The 21,025-nt window shown below is 41.9% G+C and overlaps 1 protein-coding gene across 1 annotated transcript in view; it reads left to right on the forward strand.

The window, feature by feature from the left end:
- Positions 1–21,025, forward strand: part of rngtt (RNA guanylyltransferase and 5'-phosphatase) — a 372,001-nt gene that overhangs the window by 231,555 nt on the left and 119,421 nt on the right. Inside the window, exon 12 of the mRNA XM_080192775.1 lies at positions 5,497–5,565. Within this exon, the coding sequence (XP_080048901.1) occupies positions 5,497–5,565 (69 nt within the window). The remainder of the gene's footprint in view (positions 1–5,496; positions 5,566–21,025) is intronic.

Here is a 21,025-nt window from a genome sequence, read left to right on the forward strand (position 1 = left end):
TATACTCATCCAGAAGTCTTTTAAAAGACCCCAGCGAGTTCGCCTCCACCACCACTGACGGCAGCCGATTCCATTCACTCACCACCCTCTGAGTGAAAAACTTATCCCTAACATCACTTCTGTACTTTCCTCCCCGCACCTTAAACCTGTGTCCTCTCGTAGCGACCATTTCAACCCGGGGAAATAGCCTCTGAGAATCCACCCTATCTATTCCTCTCAACATTTTATAAACCTCTATCAGGTCGCCTCTCAACCTACGTCTCTCCAGGGAAAAGAGACCCAGTTCCCTCAACTTAACTTCATAAGGCATGCCTCCCAGTCCAGGCAACATCCTTGTAAATCTCCTCTGTACCCTTTCAATAGCTTCTACATCTTTCCTATAGTGAGGCGACCAGAACTGCGCACAGTACTCCAAATGAGGCCTGACAAGGGTCTTATAAAGTTGCAGCATTACCTCCCGACTCCTAAACTCAATCCCTCGATTTATGAAGGCCAGTACACCATACGCCCTCTTGACCACCTCTTCCACCTGCGAGGCCGATTTAAGAGTCCTGTGGACCCGGACCCCAAGATCCTTCTGCTCCTCAACATCCTGCCCTTGATAGTGTACTCGTTCATCCTGTTGGTCATCAGCAAATTTTGACACCATACAGTCGGTTCCCCCCTCCAGATCATCTATATAAATGGTAAATAGCTGAGGCCCCAGCACCGACCCCTGGGGCACTCCACTAGTCATCAACCGCCAATCCGAATAGCACCCATTGACCCTCACTCTTCAGGAAATTCTTCAGGACTTCTTCAGGAAATGGCAATATATTTCAAATATTTCCTACTGTTCCAAGTTTTTATAAATATCTAGATCTTTGGGTGGTGAATATTGACCTTACATTGAAACAGTCACGCATTTATCACCTTGATTTCTTTTTGCTTTACTTTTTGTCTTGCACGGGAAGGCATACTATAAATCTTGTACATAATTGATGTAACAAAATAGATTCTATAACATCTATGAAGTGTATATGATACAGCTGTAAGCTGAACAAGTGAATAAATATTCTTATGTTGTCTTTTATTTATTTGTCGCAGTAACATAAGAAGCAAACCTCAGTTATGTAATCCCCTTGCGTTGCTGGGGTAGTGGAGTGGAGATAGGGAGGTGGTATTCAATTTTAAAATTTTAAAAGTTTTATTTTATTAGTGTTACAAAGAGACTTAAGTTAACACTGCAGTGAAGTTGCTGTGAAAATCACCTAGTTGCCACACTCTGATGCCTGCTCAGGTACCCTGAGGGAGAATGTAGCATGACCAATGCACCTAACCAGCATGTCTTTCAGACTGTGGGAGGAAATCAGAACACCCAGAGGAAACCCACACAGACACAAGGAGAATGTGCAGATTCCCCACACAGAGTGTGACCCAAGCAGGGAGGCCTCTGTTTGCATGCGCACACATGCAGTTGAATATAATTACAGATCTGCTACACTGTGGCTTCAGACTTGCTTCATTTCCTGCATTTAAAATAACTAATTGAATTGTCCAGACTTAAGGAAATGAATTAATTTCCATTTATCTATTTGTATATATGCAAGTGGGTCTTATTTATAAATCTGAAATACTTGTGAGGTCTGTGACCAATATCATTTACTGTCATTTTTGCCTCATAACCACCACAAAATTAATATTCAGTATGCTGAGACTTTGAGTTGCACCATTGTGATTTATCACCACCACAAAGTCTGCTGATTGTCCAGCTTCACTGCATATTAAATGAAATGTGGCATGTGTTTTCAAATAAAAATTAGTGTCTGACAAAAGGGTGCAGATTGAAACAATTCTAAAAGGGCATGTTATGTCTCACAAAGTTGACTTTAATGATTGCTGAGTACATAGAATCATTTGCAGACATTATTTTGAGGCAGTGACAGATCAAAGAATTCTGGTGGCATGCTTCAGCAAATATCAATTAATTTTGTGTTCACATTTCAGAATATTTAGAAAAAGTTCCAGGGGGAGACTGCCGTAGATAGGTGTTTTGCTGCTAATATTCTGTCCAAAGTGATTGATGTACTCCCTAAGTTTAATGTGTCTTGCTGGATTTAGCTTGTTTGTGTTGCCCAAAATTCACAAAATTGGGGAAAAAAATTCTACCGATAGTCTGAGTAAAGCACAGCTTTGGTTGAAAACCATTTTAGTCTTAAGTTATATCAAGAAATGAACATCTACAGATTTGTATTTCAGATACTGTTTGCTATTTATATGCTTGTTGAATACTTCTGGACTCCCTTTTATGTTAGCTGCCAGTCTCATACTTTCTCTTTGTTTCTCTGATTTGTTTTTTTTAATTGAGCTCTTAATCTTTCATTCTTTCACATTCAGACTGCTCCTCAACTGTATTTTCCACCTGATATCTCTTAAGCACACTTTTTCAGCTTCATCTTAATCTCTGTTTCACCGTTCAGGGAACACTGATTAGTTTGCCCTATCCCTAAGCAATATACCTTCAATGTAATTGAACTGTTTCTTCTTTAAAGGCCACCCTTTAAGCTGAGAGGGGAGGGATACAAAGGGTTCCAGAGGGGCAGTTTTTTCACACACAGGATGGTGAGTGTCTAGAACAAGCTGCCAGAAGTAGTAACAGAGTCCGGCACAATTTTGTCTTTTAAGTATTTAGACAGTTACATGAGTAGGATGGCTATCGAGGGACATGGGCCAAGTGTGAGCAATTGGGACTAGCTGAGTTGTTTTTAAAAAAAGACGGCATGGACAAGTTGGGTCAAAGGGCCTGTTTCCATGCTGTAAACCTCTATGATCCATGAACCCATTGATAAATCAGTTCTGCCTATTAATCTTTATTTCCAATTTATCTGTATCAGATCCATTCTTACCACCAGCAAAGTTGGTTTTGCCCGTTAGTTATTCTTTTTCTGAATTGTTCCTTGTCCTTTTCCATAACCAACCTAATCTTTATGATATAGCGGTCACTATCACCTAAACGTGTCCCTACTGAAATTCGATCCTCTTGACCTAGCTCATTCCTAAGTACCATATACAGCAATACCTCCTTTCTCATTGGATGAGAAATATATTAGTGTCAAAAATTCTCTTGCGCCTACCCTAGGCACTCTTGCCCCTCTCTGCCTTTTATACTACAAGTTGAGTATTTTTTATCCGAAACCCTTGGGGCCAATTGCATTTCAGAAAATTTTGGTTTTTGCGTACCGCATATAGGCCTCGGACTGCATGCATTGCCATGGCCAAAGCCGAGTCTAACTATGGTCTAAAGTAAGTAAAATGGCTAGAAAATTAAGATGTGCCATTGAATAATAAGTACAGAGAACCTGCATTAAACTCCCACACGTGGAACTATCTGCACTTCTTGCCGGAGAAGGTTCACAGGGTAACAGTAACAGACTTCCTGCACTAAAAGGTTTATGAGGCTAAACAAAAATGCAGGTTTTGGATGTGTTTGGATTTCAGATTTACAGATAAGGGATATTCTACCTGTATTACCATCTCAGTCTACATTCAGATTATATTGAGTACTCCATTATAATTACTGTTTAATTTTTGCAGTTTTTGTACTTTCCTTGCAAATTTGTTTCTCTACACATTTCCCACTAGATGATGACCTATAAACTGAGTAATGTAATTGCACCTTTTTTTGTTCCTTGACTCAAGCCAAGGATTTGGAATGATATTGCCATTTCTTCACTGTCATTAGGTCCAAACCTGGAACTCCCTTCCTAAGCACGCTGTGGATTTACCTACACTATATGGATGGCAGTAATTCAAGGCTGCGGCTCACAATTGCCTTCTGATGGGCAATTAAGGGTGGGCAATAAATCATGATGAGGCCAATGCTGCCAGCTTCCTAGGAGTGGGGAAAAAAGTATTGCTTGTTTATGAGTAAAACTTCCCTCCTAATCAACATTGGGAGGTTAAAAGCTTTAATTTTGGACTCCTGCTACGAACTCTGCTTGTTTATCGGTGATTTTGCCCTGCCCTGTCATTCCTTTGGGTTGAAGTAGAATCAGTGCCATTGTCAACAGTGTGCTTATCTTCAGATCTTAAATTCTCTTCATTTAAAAGGTTTCCAAATACTGCTAGCCCACATCATTACTGCCTCCTTTAGTAACCCAGTTTATGTCCTTCCTCCATCCTTACCTCAGCCTTCTTTTTCTCTTTGTCTTCACAGCCTTCTCTCTATATCTCTGTTTCCCACCCTCCTTATTTCACTAAGAGATCAGTAAATAATTATTCAATATTTATTTTGCTTGTTTGTTAATTCATCATTCTATGTTTAATTTGCTGGTTAGGTAATTCTTCCATATTTACAATCTGCTCATTTGGATAATACTGTATTTACAGCCTGCCTGCCGAACTTCAAGCTGGTTTTGCCCTTCCATTGGTGCTATTCCTTCTTTCATTGATTCTGCAAACTTATTATGGGCAGGCATGGTCGGCTGGCTTTTTGCCTTCAAATTTTCACTACTGTTTAGTTGTTCTTCTCGTGATTATATGTTAGTTTTGTTTTTGTTCTAAAGGATGAGAAGAAGATGTTCTGTGACACAGGCTGATATCTGTTGTATTGAAAGCAATTGAGGGTTGTCCATAAATTTGCAGCTGATATTTTTATGAAACCATATCATCTCCTCCTTTAACCAAACTTCACCAGACATTTCATTTTCGTTTCCCCTTGATTGCGCATGGAGACTGGCTTATCAAATTCACTCAGTTCCTGGCATTTGCAATACCCTGAATTGTATGCTGAAGTGAACAGCAATTCCCTTTCGACAAAAAAAATATAGAATTTGATTTATTTTTCATAAAGTTAAAGTTGACACTTCAAAAAAAAATCAGGTGGGTGCCTAACACAAACTTAGCTGTAAGCATGAGTATAAAACAATACAGGAGCAAAATACTACAGAGGCTGGAAATTTGAAATGGAGACAGAAATTGCTGTAAATGCTCAGCAGACTTGGTAGCATCTATGGATAGAGAAAGAATTGAAATTTGAACTCTTTCTCTCTTCACAGATGCTGCCAAACTTGCTGAATATTCTCTACACTTTTGATCTTCAGATGAGTTTAAGCTTCCTTGATTCAAGCTACTGAGAAATCTACACAAGGGGAGCTTATGTTTATCTAGATCTTAGGTGCTGTTGGCAAGAGCCAGGACTTGGGAACTCTTAGCAGGAATTGCTGGAGTTGCACCTTCTAAACCTGTGCACCAGAGTCATCCCACAACTGTAGGGTAGTCAGTGGAAGAAACCGTAATGTTAATTTGCCCTATCTTGATAAAGGAGGATACTATTAATTTTATTTTAAACTAAAATATTTCAGTTGTCCTTGAAGTAACTGTTGTGTCAAGTTAAAATGTTATCATGTTTGTGTCGACTGTGCAATTTGCAGCTTTAATAGCCTTTTCAGTTCTTTGACAATCAGTTCAGCAGTTGAAATTATACCCACTCATTCAATTGTTCTGTTTTTAATTTAGCTACTAGAAGGAAGTTTTGCTCGTGAAGTCAGCCATGAAGTGGATGGACTGATTTTTCAACCAACTGGGGTAAGGTGTGTGTATGTGCATGTGTGCGAGCGCGTGCATGAGCACGCATGTGCATGTGTGTGTGTGCGTGTGCGTATGTGTACTGATATTTGATTAATATGGAAAAAGTACATTAAGTATCCTGTGTGAAGCTGCCATCCTCCTTGCGTTAAGAGAATTATACATCACAGAAGGAGGTCATTCAAATATTCACTCAGGTTGACTCTTTGAAAGAGCAGTACACTTCAATTCCATTTTCCAACCACTTTCTCAAAGAGATTCAGAAATTTATACATGATGTTCACTGGGATTGACCTAGTTGCCTCGTACACACAAAACATGTGAGCTACCACAGATCACTTGCCTACCAGAAGGGGAGTGGACCTGCAGGAGGAACACGGACTGGGGAGCAAATAAATAAAATCTGTGGACTAAGGTCTACACCATTTGCCTTCTGTGAGGAGTCGACCTGTGTCAGAAGCACAGATCAGAGTAAAAGTAAATAACGCCTCGTTTTTGACTTTATTCCACATGCCTTTCAGGAGAGGAGTACAGGAGGAACACAAATGGGAAACACACTTAAATAAATCCCAAGGATTGCAGCCTAACTCTACTTACCTTCTGGGGAGCAGATAATAAAGTCTAAGGATAGCAGCTTACAGCACCTAACTGCTGGGGGAGGAGTGGACCTGAGGGATGAGCATAGTTGCAGATAAATAAATCCTGAGGATTTTGTGCTAGAACCACTGAGATAATGATCTCCAGATCCTGAGCCACAATGAATTGCATAGGGTTAATAAGATTAGAGACTTAACTGCTCAAAAGCTGACATTGTAAAAATGGGTTTTGATTCATGAGGCACTAGCACCAGAACTGGGGAAAGTGAGAGCCGTACTCAAGGCAGACTGGTGCAGAAGGTGAACTCGCATGGGATCAGAGGTGAGCTGGCAAGTTGGATACAAAACTGGCTTGGTCAAAGAAGACAGAGGGTAGCAGTGGAAGGGTGTGTTTTTGAATGGAGGGCTGTGACAAGTGGTGTTCCTTAGGGATCAGTGCTGGGCCCTTTGCTCTTTGTAACACATATAAATGATTTGGAGGAAAATGTACTGGATTGATTCGTAAATTTGCGGACGACACAAAGGTTGGTGGATTTGCGGACAGCGATGAGGACCATCGGAGGATACAACAGGATATAGATCAGTTGGAGAGATGGCAGGTGGAGTTTAATCTGGACAAATGTGAGTTAATGCATTTTGGAAGGTCTAATACAGATAGGAAATATACAGTAAATGGCAGAACCCTTAGGAGTATTGATAGGCAAGGGGATCTGGGTTACAGGTACACAGGTCACTGAAAGTGGCAATGCAGGTGGAGAAGGTAGTCAAGAAGGCATATGGCATGCTTGTCTTCATCAGCAGGGGTATTGAGTTTAAAAATTGGCAAGTCATTGGCAAGCTTAGTGAGGCCACACTTGGAATATAGTATTCAATTCTGGTCGCCACACTACCGAGGCTTTGGAGAGGGTACAGAAAAGATTTACCAGGATGTTGCCTGGCATGGAGGGCATTAGCTATCAGGAGAGGTTGGAGAAACTTGGTTTGTTCTCACTGGAGCGATGGAGGTTGAGGGAGTCCTCATAGAAGTCTACAAGATTATGAGAGACATGGACAGAGTGGATAGTCAGAAGCTTTTTCGCAGGGTGGAAGAGTCAGTTTCTAGGGGCCACAGGTTTAAGGTGCGAGGGGCAAGTTTTAAGAGAGATGTACGAGGCAGATTTTTTACACAGAGTGGTGGGTGCCTGGAACTCGTTGCCAGGGGAGATAGTGGAAGCGGATGCGGTAGTCACTTTTTGGAGCGTCTTGACAAGTACATGAATGAGATGGGAATAGAGGGATATGGTCCCCGGAAGTGTGGGGGGGTTTTAGTTAAGTCAGGCAGCATGGTCCGTGCAGGCTTGGAGGGCCGAAGGGCCTGTTCCTGTGCTGTAATTTTCTTTGTACTGTTTGGAGAATCTTCACCTGAAACATGCTGAGAACAGTGTTATGGTGAGTTATATAACTAGGGCAGGGAAGAGGGCTTTAAACAAATAGTTATGCGGGGGGTGGGGGGGATCACATGAGGGGATGTGTGGTAAGTTAAAGAGAAAAGGTAGTGATATGGGTAGTGATGACTGGAGTGTGGCAGAGTCAAACTTAAGAGTGCACTAATAGATAAAGCCAGATTTTGCAAAAAATGGAAAATTAAAGAATCGAAGGCTGAGAATCTGAATGTGTGCAGCATTCATAACAAAACATGTGAATTGTTAGCACAAATAGAAATAAATATGTTTGACCTGGTAGCCATTGCCGATATATGGTTGCAAGGTGACTAAGGCTGTGACTTGAATATTTGGAAGGACAGGAAGCTAAGGAAGGGTGGCTGTTGTCAAATCAGGCTGATATCAGTGCAGTAATGAAAGATGATCTTCACTCAAAATATCGAGATGTAGAATCGATTTGGGTAGCAATAAGAAATAGCAAAGATAAGAAGTCATGTAAGAGTAGGTTATAGTCCCCCTAACAGCAGCCACACTGTAGGTCAGAGTATATAGGAAAAAAATTTAGAGACTTGTAAGAAAGGCACTGCAATAATCATTGTGATTTTGATCTGCATATAGATTGAATGAATCAGATTGGCAAAGGTAGCCTGGAAGAGAGTTCATAGTGTTTTCTGTACAATTTCTTAGAGCAGTTCATTCTAGAGCCAATCAGGGAGCAGGCCATTCTAGACCTGGTAATGTGCAATGAGATGAGAATAATGAATGACTTCGTAGAAAAGGCTCTGATTATAATATGATGTACTTTCAGTGACAAACATAGGTTTAAGACTTGTGTTTCAAACATAAATAGACAGATTTACGCAGTAATGAAGATGAAGTTGGCCACTGTGAACTGGAGGTTATGTTAAAAGATGGGGCAGCAGAAAAGTAGTGGCAGATATTTAAACAGATATTTCATAACTCTCAAAAAAATATGTTCCCATAAGAAAATAGACTCAAGGAGAAGGATGCACCATATGTGAGTAACTAAGGATTGGTAGATCAGAAGTTAGGACAGATTTTAAAAGCAAAGGATTAAATTGGCCTACTCCTAACCCATATGTTTGTATGCCTGTACATTCAACAAAAATCATAGTTGTTTGGATGCTTATTACACAACTACTTCGTGACTCATGATTTTTCAAATGACTTTTAAAACATTTATTGAATGTAAATCCCAATTATTTTTTTTAACAATAATGGGGTTTAAAAAGGTAAACCATTCAGCTGCAAGCAACTCTGGAATAAAAATAGAAAATGTTGGCTAAACTCAGTAGGTCTGGCAGCATCTATGGAGAGAAACAGAGTTTAACATTTCAGTTCTAAATGACCCTTCTCCAGAACTGATTCCAATTGGATTCTAATTGGGGCCACCTTTTTTTTATATAAAGATGGTTTAAATTGTGAAGTTATATAACTTAAAAGTTTTTCTCTTGAAGGTGAATGCATACTTGTTTTAAAAACTCAATAATTTATTTATAAAATTTCTTGGTGAATGGTACAAACTAGGTGTTATGGCAGGGAAAAACTCATTTTGAAACAGTATTGGATGATTGTTTTCCTTTGATGTTCTTTCATGATTTGCATTTATTCTACAGTTTTGGCTTTACATCGTCTGGAAAATTATGGTTTACATAGGATTGCTTTTTAAAGTTGGATATTAGGCACCAGAAGAATGAAATTGCTTTTATGGTCTCAGGACAAACGCTGCATAACCAATATATTTATTTTGACCTTCAGTCACCATTGATTTGTAGACAAATGCAGCAGTCAAACTGCATACATAAGATTTCACAAACAGGCATGAGATAAATGACAAGTTTATTTGTTTGCGGTGGTATAGGTTGAGAGATGTATGTTAGCCGTAGAAAGTTCCCTCTGGGCATAGTACCATGGCATCTTTTCCAATCACTTAAACTGAGGCCATGCCAGTGGTTCAATGCCCCAGCAGGAAAATGGCACCCTGGACATGCAGCCCCACTTATTTCCAATGAAGACATTGAAGTGTCAATCTAGTTTGTGTTTCAGTTTTGGAATGCCATTTGAACCTAGAACTTCCTGATCCAAAGGTATCTGAAGCTGTCACTGTCACAGAGTAAAAGCTCCTACACGTGAAGGAAAAGCAGTCAGTCATCGAGTGGCATTGTCATATTAATTCATTGTGCACAAAAAGCTTTTATTAGAATCTGAAGCTTTTAGCTTTTGGGAATATTTTTAATGCTGTTGTCAGGACTCACAATTTTAATGTATTGAGCTGTGATGTTTTATCAATGCTGCCAAATTGTGCAATTTTAATGCATTGTGCTAAGATATACTTGTAATGCTGCCATATGTAAAATGCTTTGTTGTAAACTCTCTAAGTGATGTTACTGCAGTTTGTGGTAACTACTCACTGCTGGGAAGGAGATGTATATCCCAGTGTCCAGTTTCCCTCTGTGGGTTCTATGTGTTCGTGTGAGCTTTCATTCAAACTAATTATTATGAAAGCCTCCGTTTTGACATTGTGTTTAAAATTATGCCTGACCTCACGTGGCCTTGCTTAGCAGGTAAGTAAACTGCCTGCTGACATTATTAGGGACAATTTAGCATGGCCAATCCACTAACTGACGCCATCTTTGGGAAGAAACTGAAGCACCCAGAGGAAACCCATGCAGACACGAGGAGAATGTGCAAACTCCACACATTGTGACCCTGGTGCTGTTGTCACCATGCCACCTCTATTTTTGAAAGTCCAGACATTTGTTTCATTTGGGAATATGTTTACAGCAAATTTTACTATTTGTTATTGGGTAGGACCATCAGGAAACAATATAAAATGTACAGTTCTGGTCACCACGAGGAAGTAAATATCTGAGAAAGCACAGAGAAGATTTACAAGAATGTTGTCAGGGCTTGAAAATTGCAACAATGAGGAGAGATTTGATAGGCTGGGATCATTTTCCTTAGAATAGAGGAAGCTAAGGGTGACCTAATTGAAGTATACAAAAATATGAGGGGTCTAGATATGGTAGACAGGAAAGATTTATGACCCCTAGATAAGATGATTGGTAGAATGATTAGAAATGACGTGAGGAAAAAGAGTGCTGTAATTTGCAAGGGTACAGACCAGGTGCTGGAAAGCGAAATTAAAATGAGTGACTAGTTTCTTTTTTCTCTTTTTAGGCTGGCATTGACATGATGGGTTGAGTGGCCTCTTTATGCACTATAACCTTTCTGTGGTTCTATCCTGCATTAAGTGCAATGTTCAGGCTACATTTATTTTTACCAAGGGAACTGTGCACATTCATTAAGAATCAGCTGCACTTTGACTAATGCATCTGTGTTTTCTTTGCAACAGAAAATCATGAACAAAGCTGCTTTTCCTGTTTTGATTCTCCATGTAATAGTTGCACTGTTTTTAATTTGTTATGCTTTGTCAATCAATATAATTGGTATGGTCTTTTCTAACTGATTCTATTGTACAGCTGTATGTAGCAGAAACATCATGACAGTGGGATAAATACATTACAGTACCCATTTAGTACTGTATTAAACAGCTGTCCTGCCCATAATAATAGCTGTTAAATAAGATAATCGGATATGCATCTTAAGAAAACAAATCAAGCAGCAAATTCCTATTTGTGAAACCAAGCTGGTTCTTTTTTGTAAAGAGTGTTTTGCCACCAGCAGACATGCCATTTATGATCTCGCTGGTTCCCAAACCAGACAGTGAGCCAAGATATTTGCATTTCATGCAACAGAGGCAATCTATAAAGCAAATAGAGACAGTGAAAGAATGAAAATAGATGAGTTGCTCACATGAAGGGGAAACCAAAGTCCCTGTAAATAATAAAATGGTAGCCAAAGGGACAGTGAGGTCAATAAGGCGATCTTTTGGCAGCACTGAGCATGGCTGAGGTACTAACTAAGCACTTTGCATCTGTTTTCATTAGAGAAGAGCATGTTTCTCAAGTAGCAGTAACTATGGATAGAATAAAAGTAGATACAGGGTGTAAAAAGGAGGCAACAACAACTTATATTTCTATGACACCTTTAATATAATGAAATGCCCCATGGCACTTCAGTGTGACTTACTTACTTTTGTAATCTCTGCCTCGATTGATAAAGGCAATTATCCCATATGCCTTTTTCACCAATTTACTAATATACCCTTCCACCTTCAGAGATTTATGGACAAACATGCCAAAGTCCCTTTGTTCCACACAAATTCCTCGTATCATGACATTCATTGAATAATCCAAAGGAATTTCTCAGAAATATAGAAGAGACCTATCCAACTCATCCCTTTTGAATATTACTGTTGAATTTACTTCCACCATCCTTTGTATTCGAGATCAAATAGTTCAGTGTATGAAAGAAAAAAATCCTAATGTCATCTGTTTTTCACTAATCGTTTTAAATGTGCCCTCTTGATACCAGTCAGTCTTTCTCTTACTGGAGATAGTTCCTCCTTAGTTGTTGTGTTCCAACTAGTCATGAGATGTGGGCATCACTGGCCGCACCAGCATTTGTTGCCTGTCCTGAGTGGTTTGATTGGCCATTTCAGAGAGCATTGCTGTGGATCTGGAGTCACATGTAGGCCAGACCAAATAAGGTTAGAAGATTTGCTTCCATAAATAGTATTAGTAATCCAGATGGGTTCTTATGACAGTCAGTAATGGTTTCATGGTCACCATTAGATTTTCAATTCCAGATTTTTTTATTCACTTTAAGTTTTACAGTCTACCGTGGTGGGATTAAAACAAGAGCCCCAGAGCATATCCCAGGTCTCTTGATTGCTAGTCCAGTAACAAATGCTATTGCCCCCCCCATTCCCTAAGTCTCTATCAGATCTCTCCTTAACCCTCTTGGACCAGTTTGTTTAGTCTCACCATGTAACTCCATGGTACCATTCAAATAAATTTCTCTTGTGTCCCTCACATGGTTTTGACATCTTTCTAAAGTCCAATGCTCTGAATGCTCCAGCTGAGACAGAATCTGTAGTTTCATTTCTAAAGACTGAGCATAACTTCCTTGTTTTCTTTCTTTTCCTCTATTAATAAACTCAATGTTATATAAACATGGAAAGGTGTACAGAAAGATGGAGGTCTTTCAGCCCATCATGTCAGTGCTAGCCAGAAAAGAGCTATCTAATCTAATCCTACCTTCCAGCTCTTGGTTCAAAGCATGTAGATTATGATGACTCAAATGCATATCAAGTGTTTTTATTTAAATGTGATAAGAGTTTCTGTCTGCACTGCTCAAGCAGGAAGTGAGTTCCAGACTTCCACTACCCTCTGAGTGAAAACATTTCTCCGCAAATCTCACCAATCTTTCTACCAGTGACTATAAATCTATGCCTCCTAATTGTTCACCTCTCTGCTGATAGAATAATAGGTGCTTCCTATCTAGGCCCCTCATAATTTTGAATATCTCAGTGAACTCTCCCTTCAGCCTTTTCTCTATTCCTGGCAATTTACTCCCTGACCCTCTTTGTTGCCTCCTCAAAAAATCCAGTCAAATAGAACAGACATGACCTGTTAATAAATCCATGCTGACTATCCTTGATTAATCCATTCCTTGGTAAATGACAATGTAAACGGTGTCTCAGAATTCTCTTTCTAATAACTTTCCCACCACTTAGGTTAAGCTAAATAGCCTTTGTTAGTCTCCTTCCTCAGCCTATAGGACTTCAGTCCTTTTTCAGTCTATGCTACTGGTAGCACTGACACCATGATCACTTTGGCTGTTCAGCCCAATCTCCTCTCCCAATCACCCCGGCAAGAATATTCTGCAGCTTCTCAGTGTTGCTTTTGACTGATACCAAGGTGGCAACACACTAACCTGGAATCATGATTATGGCTGCAGAAATTCATGATTCTTCCCTTGCTATTGAGTATCATACTGCAATGTGCTGCCCCTCTTGCACAGCTGAGCCACCAATGGTGTGTTGACTTGATTCTGGTTTTATTCGCAAGGTCACCATTATCCTCATCTGTATTCAGAAATGAATAGTGACTGGAGAGTGAGACATACAATAATCTCTCCCTCAATGTCAACAAAACGAAGGAGATAGTCAACAATTTCAGGAAGCGTTGTTTACATCATCGGGAACAAAGTGAAAATGGTCGAGAGTTTCAGGTTTCTAGGTGTCCAGATTACCAAAAACCTGTCCTGGTCTCTCCATGCCAACGCTATAGTTGAGAAAATCCACAACACCTCTACTTCCTCAGGAGGCTAAGGAAATTTGGCATGTCCAGTATGACTTTCACCAACTTTTACAGATGCACCATAGAAAGCAATCTTTCTGGTTGTATCACAGCTTGGTATGGCTGCTGCTCTATCCAACACTGCAAGAAATGATAAAGGATCTTGAATAAAGCCCAGTCCATCACTCAAACTAGCCTCCCAACCATTGACACTGTCTGCACTTCCAGCTGCCTCAGCATAATCAAGGACTCCACATACCCCAGGCATACTGTTTCCATCTTCTTCTGTCATGAAAAAGATACAAATGTCAGAGGACACGTAGCAACTCTTCTCTGCTGCCATCAGACTTTTGAATGGACCTACCTTGTATTAAATTGATCTTTGTCTACACCCTAGCTATGACTATAACATTGCATTTTGCGCTTTCTCCTTTCCTCTTTTATGTACGGTATGCTTTGTATAGTGCTCAAGAAATAATTGTATGTTAATACATGTGGCAATATTCAATCAAATCAAATACGAACTGAGAGCAAGACTTGGCCACTTGGTTCCTCGAGCTTGCTCCACAATTCAACGAGATTGTGGCTGTTCTGATTGTAACCCCAACTCCATATTTCCACCACCCCCAATTTTCACTCCCTTGCTCATCAAGAATCTATCTAGCTCTGCCTTAAAAGTATTTAAGGACTCTGATTCTACTGCCTCTTGAGGCAGAGAGTTCCAAAAGCTCATGACCTTCTGAGAGAATCTTCTCCTCATCTGAGCTTTAAATTGGTATTTTAAACAGTCACCCCTAGTTTTAGCTTCTCCCACAAGAGAAACATTCTTTTTACATCAACCCTGTAAGGACCCCACAGGATCTTTTATGTTTCAGTCATGTTGCCCCTTACTCTGTTAAATTCCAGTGGATACGAGCTTGGCCAGTCCAATCTTTCTTCGTAAGACAACCCACCTGTTACAGCTATTAGTTTGTAAATCTTCTCTGCACTGCTTCCAACACATTTACATTATTCCTTACGTAAAGAGATCAGTACTGTACACAATATTCCCAATGTGATCTCCCCAATAAAAGCAAATTACTGCAGATGCTAGAATCTGAAACCAAAACAGAAAATGCTGGAAAATCTCAGCAGGTCTGGCAGCGTCTGTAAGGAGAGAAAAGAGCCGATGTTTTGAGTCGAAATGACCTTCTGTCAAAGCTAAAAGGCATAGAAAGTGGGAGATATTTATATTGTAGGGTGAGGGAAGGAAAGATGAGTCATAGCCACAAAAAGAAGGGGAAAAGCTACTAATGGCAGCCCATAGAGAGAATAGAAGGTATGAATGGCTAAATGGCAGCGAAGCTGAATTCAGAGGGTAAGCTGTGACAGATGAAGATGGGGCGGGAGCGGGGAGATAGGTGGGAAAGAGGTAAAATTGAGAAAAAGCGAGAGGGGAAATGGGGGAGAAAGGGTAAGGAAAGGGGGATAAAATGGGAGGAAAAGTGTGGGGGAAATAAAGAGAGACAATAGAGAAATGGTAGACAACAATTAAAAATCAAATAAAAGGAAAACAAAGAACATAAGAAATAGGAGCAGGAATAGGGCATCTAGCCCTTTGAGCCTGCCCCGCCATTCAGTAAGATCATGGCTGGTCTGAAGTGGATCAGTTCCACTTACCCACCTGCTCCCCATAACCCTTAATTCTCTTATCGATCAGAAATCTATCAACCCGTGTCTTAAATATATTCAATGAGGTAGCCTCCACCACTTCAGTGGGCAGAGAATTCCAGAGATTCACCACCCTCTGAGAGAAGAAGTTCCTCCTCAACTCTGTTCTAAACTGACCCCTCCCCCTCTTATTTTGGGGCTGTGCCATCTTAAGTGGAAAGAATCTGTCGACCTCTACCCTATCTAGCCTTCTATTCGCCTTCTTGATCATCTGCTGCACCTGTAGACTGAGTTTTTGTGATTTGTGCACAAGGACCCCCAGGTCCCTCTGCACAGTAGCACGCTGCAACTTTTCACCATTTAAATAATATTCCATCCTATTATTATTTCTTCTAAAGGGGTTGAGGTAGGGGAGAGCTTATCATCTGAAGTTGTTGAATTTGATGTTGAGACCGACATGTCGTCTTCCAGCTAGGCACATTACAGCCTTTCGGTCTCAACATCAATTCAACAACTTCAGGTGATCAGTTCTACCCCACCTCGACCCCTTTGTTTTCATTTTATTTCATTTTGAACTTTTCTCTATTTTTTTTATTGTCTTTATTATTCTTTTCCCCCCTCCTGTTCTTCCCCATTTTATCCCCCCTTTCCTTACCTTTCTCCCACTTTGCTTCCCCCACACACACCCACTCCCCCCACACACCCACCCCCCCCCACACACACACACTCACCCCCAACCCCAACCCCCCCCCACACGCTCACACTCGCACCCATCCCCCACACGCATGCACCCACCACCCCCCACCCACACCCACACATCTTCATCTAGCACAGGTTGTAATCAGTTTCCCTCAATGAATAATATTCTATTAGATTTCCTAATTACTTGCTATAACTGTATACTAACCTACACTATGGGTGCAGGATAGCATGCAGTCACTGTGCTATATTCCTGATTCACTGTCTGGCATGACCCAATCATTCTCTGTCTGCGCACCCTGTGCAGCCGAGGTGATAACCTCCGGAAAAGTGTTATCAACGTAACTTTAGCCTTGTGAATTCACTGCAGTGATACCAACTGCTGGAGTGTAAATACCTTTGACTGTAGATATTTCCCATATGTTTTTTCAACCAGGACATAAGCATTCAGGAGTCCACGCATGAAGCAGAATATACATTCCATGGAATGCCATTCGTTTAGTTATTGGGCTATTAATGAAGATAACAGAAATAAGCCTAAGGTTAACAAAAAAAGTTCATCAGCCATTGATCAATTCGTCCCTTTCCATTGAACCATTGAAACCCTACTGTGTAGAAGGAGGCCATTTGGCCTCTGTGAAAGAACGTCTTATCCACACAGACACAGCAAGAACATACAAATTTCACACAGTCATCCAAGGTTGGAATCAAATCCGGGTCCCTAGCACTGTAAGGCAGCAGTGCTAACCATTCTGCCACCATGCTAACCATTCTGCCACCATGCTGCCCCACTGTGCCACCTTGCTGCCCCGCCGCCCCTGGAGCCAATGTTCCTTTAGTGTCTGTATCTCTCTCCCTTGGTTCCCCATACCAGGAACACAGTTTTGATTCTAGGCTTGGGTCACTGTCTGTGTGGAGTTTGTGTGTTTTCCCAGTGTCTGCATGGGTTTCCTCCCACAGTTGAAAGATGTGCAGATTAGGTGGATTGGCCATGCTAAAATTGCCTCTTAGTGTCAGGTGGACTAGCATAGTAAATGCATGGAGTTATGAGGATAGGGCCTGGGTAGGACTTGATGGACCAAATGGCCTCATTCTGCACTTCGGATGCTATGATATGATTCATGATAGCACTCCTTTGCCTATGTCGAGGTACTAAAATGTTAAACACATAAAAGGTTAATTATAGGTACTCAACTGATATAATTGCCTTAAAAGCCTCGGGTTTTGCTGCTGCTTTCTCTGAGCTGATTGTGATATCACTCTGCTATTTTTATTTTCCTGCCACTGTTCCTGGTGCCCCGGGACCTACTCTTTCCTTAAAACCCTTCTCAACTTGTCCTGCTGACTTTAATGAATTAAGTGCATGCACTCCCAGGGTCTCCTGTAGTCTTCTGAAAATTGTTCCATTCAGTTCATATTGCCTTTCCTCATTCCCTTTGCCAAAATGTACGCCATTCACATTTGCTCCTGGAGACCCAAAGCTTCAAAGCCAAAAAAAATCCCTTTTGTTTTCAAGATTTGCCAGTTATGTTTACCATTTACATAGGCGATTTGGAGGAGGGGCTGAGTGTAGGGTAACAAAATTTGCTGATGACACGAAGATGAGTGGAAAATCGAATTGTGTGGAAGGCGCAGAAAGTCTGCAGAGAGATCTGGATAGGCTGAGTGAGTGGACGAGGACCTGACAGATGGAGTATAATGTTAGCAAATGTGAGGTTATCCACTTTAGTAGAACTAATAGTAGGAGAGATTACTATTTAAAGGGTGAAAAGCTGCAACATGCTACAGTGCAGAGGTTCCGGGGGTCCTTGTGCACAAATCGCTAAAACCCAGTCTGCAGGTGCAGCAGGCGATCAAGAAGGCAAATAGAATGTTGCCCTTTATAGCGAGGGGGATAGAATATAAAAGCAGGGAGGTCTTGCTGCAACTGTACAAGATACTGGTGAGGCCACAACTGGAGTACTGTGCGCAGTTTTGGTCTCCGCATTTGCAAAAGGATATACTAGCCTTGGAGGACAGAGAAGGTTCACCAGGCTGATACCGGAGATGAGCGGGTTAGCTTACAAAGAGAGATTGAATAGACTGGGCCTGTACTCGGAGTTTAGAAGGCTGAGGGGGGATCTTATAGAGACTTACAAGGTAATGAAGGGGCTAGATAGGGTAGAGGTAGGGAGATTCTTCCTGCTTAGAAAGGACAGCAGAACTAGAGGGCACAGCCTCAAAATAAGGGGGGGGGGGGTGCAGTTTAGATCGGAGTTGAGGAGGAACTCCTTCATAAGAACATAAGAAATAGGAGCAGGAGTAGGCCATCCAGCCCTTCGAGCCTGCCCCGCCATTCAATAAGATCATGGCTGATCTGTCGTGGCTCAGTTCCACATTCCTGCCCTCTCCCCATAACCCTTAATCCCCTCGCTTATCAAAAACCCATTTAGCGAGGCAGCCTCCACCACTTCAACGGGCAGAGAATTCCAGAGATTCACCACCCTTTGAGTGAAGAAGTTCCTCCTCAACTCCGTTTTAAACCGCCACCCCCCTTTATCTTGAGGCTGTGCCCCCTAGTCCTACTGTTCTTTCTGAGCAGGAAGAGTCTCTCCACCTCTATCCTATCCATCCCATTCATCATCATATACGTCTCAATGAGATCTCCCCTCATTCTTCTAAACTCTAACGAGTACAAGCCTAGGTTATTCAGCCTCTCCTCATAGCTCAACCCCCTCAACTCCGGTATCAGCCTAGTAAACCTCCTCTGCACTCCCTCCAAGGCCAAAATATCCTTGCGCAAGTGCGGCGACCAAAACTGCACACAGTACTCCAGCTGCGGCCTCACCAATGCCCTATACAGCTGCAGCAAGACCTCCCTACTTTTATATTCAATCCCCCTCGCTATGAAGGCCAGCATCCCATTAGCCTTCCTGACCACCTGCTGCACCTGCAAGCTGGGTTTTTGCGACTCATGCACAAGGACCCCGAGGTCCCTCTGCACCATCGCCTGCTGCAGTTTTTCGCCACGTAAGTAATAGTCCTTCCTACCATTATTCCTACCAAAGTGGACCACCTCGCACTTGCCAACATTAAATTCCATTTGCCATTTCCTGGCCCATTCGCCCAGCCTATCTAGATCCTTCTGCAGACTCTCCACACCCTCTGCGCAATTTGCCGTTCCACCAATCTTGGTGTCATCAGCAAATTTTGACACCATACACTCGGTTCCCTCCTCCAGATCATCTATATAAATGGTAAATAGCTGAGGCCCCAGCACCGACCCCTGGGGCACTCCACTAGTCACCAACCGCCAATCCGAATAGCACCCATTAACCCCCACTCTCTGCCTCCTATTTGACAACCAATCCTCTATCCACGCTAACACCCTACCCCCAACTCCATGCCCCCTTACCTTCTGCAATAACCTCTTGTGAGGTACCTTGTCAAACGCCTTCTAAAAATCAAGGAAGACCACATCCACCAGCTTTCCTCTATCCACCGCCCTAGACACATCCTCATAGAACTCCAATAAATTTGTCAGACACGACTTCCCCTTAACGAAACCATGCTGCGTCTGCTGTATCAAGCAATTCCCCTCAAGATGCCTCGCTATTTCCTCCTTGATGACGGATTCTAACATTTTACCTACAACAGACGTTAAACTAACCGGCCTATAATTCCCTGCCTTTTGCCTGCCACCCTTCTTAAACAACGGCGTAACATTAGCCATTCTCCAATCTTCCGGCACTTCCCCGGAATCCAGTGACGTTTGGAAAATAACCACCAAGGCATCCACTATCACCTCCGCCATTTCTTTCAGAATCCTCGGATGCATTCCATCCGGTCCTGGGGACTTGTCCACAATCAGTCCCTCCAGTCTGTCGAGCACCGCCTCTCTAGTAACAATAATGTCATTGAGACCCTCCAGTCCTACCACCTTTCCGTCGCTAACACCGGGCAAATTATTCACGTCCTCCTCCGTGAAGACCGAAACAAAAAAGTTATTCAAGGCCTCAGCCATTTCCCCATCCCCTACCACTAAGTCCCCCCTCTCATCCTCTAAGGGTCCAACGTTCACCCTAGCCAGCCTCTTCTTTTTTATATACTTATAAAAAGTCTTGCTATCCTTTTTTATATTAAGCGCTAGCCCAGCTTCATAGTTTCTCCTACCCTTCTTTATCAACTTCTTTGTCAATCTTTGTTGGCATTTAAACCTCTCCCAATCCTCTTCTTGCCCACTACTCTTAGCTACTCTAAACTCCTCCGCTTTTAATTTAACACTTTCCTTCACCTCCTTCGTTATCCATGGCTTATTACCTCTCCTCCTACGGTCCTTTTTAACCATCGGAATAAATTTCTGCTGAGCACCAAGAAAGATCTCCTTAAAGATCCTCCACTGCTCCTCAGCAGACCTACCTTCCAACGCGCTCCCCCAGTCAACATTCGCCAATTCTTCTCTCATCCTACCGTACTCCCCTCTATTCAAACAAAGGACACATGTCCGGGAACCCACTTTCTCCTCCTCCATCTGCACCAGAAACTCCACCATACAATGATCACTCTCCCCAAGAGGATCCTTCACCACAAGGTCCCTAATTCTACCCGCCTCATTACATAACACCAGATCCAAGATAGCTCGCTCCCTCGTCGGCTCCAACACACACTGTTCAAGGAAACTATCCCAGCAGCATTCCAAGAACGCCTCCTCGAGCCCACCGAGTCCAACATGGGTCGACCAATCAATATGTAGATTGAAATCCCCCATAATTATCACCGTTCCATTCCTGCACGCTGCACTTATTTGCGTGTTAACAGCCCGCCCCACCTCCAGATCATTATTCGGGGGCCTATAGACGACACCCACCAGCGCCTTCCTCCCTTTGCT

The sequence above is a fragment of the Carcharhinus amblyrhynchos genome, chromosome 7 (genome assembly GCF_965287045.1).
Source record: "Carcharhinus amblyrhynchos chromosome 7, sCarAmb.v2.hapA, whole genome shotgun sequence".
Lineage (NCBI taxonomy): Eukaryota > Metazoa > Chordata > Chondrichthyes > Carcharhiniformes > Carcharhinidae > Carcharhinus > Carcharhinus amblyrhynchos.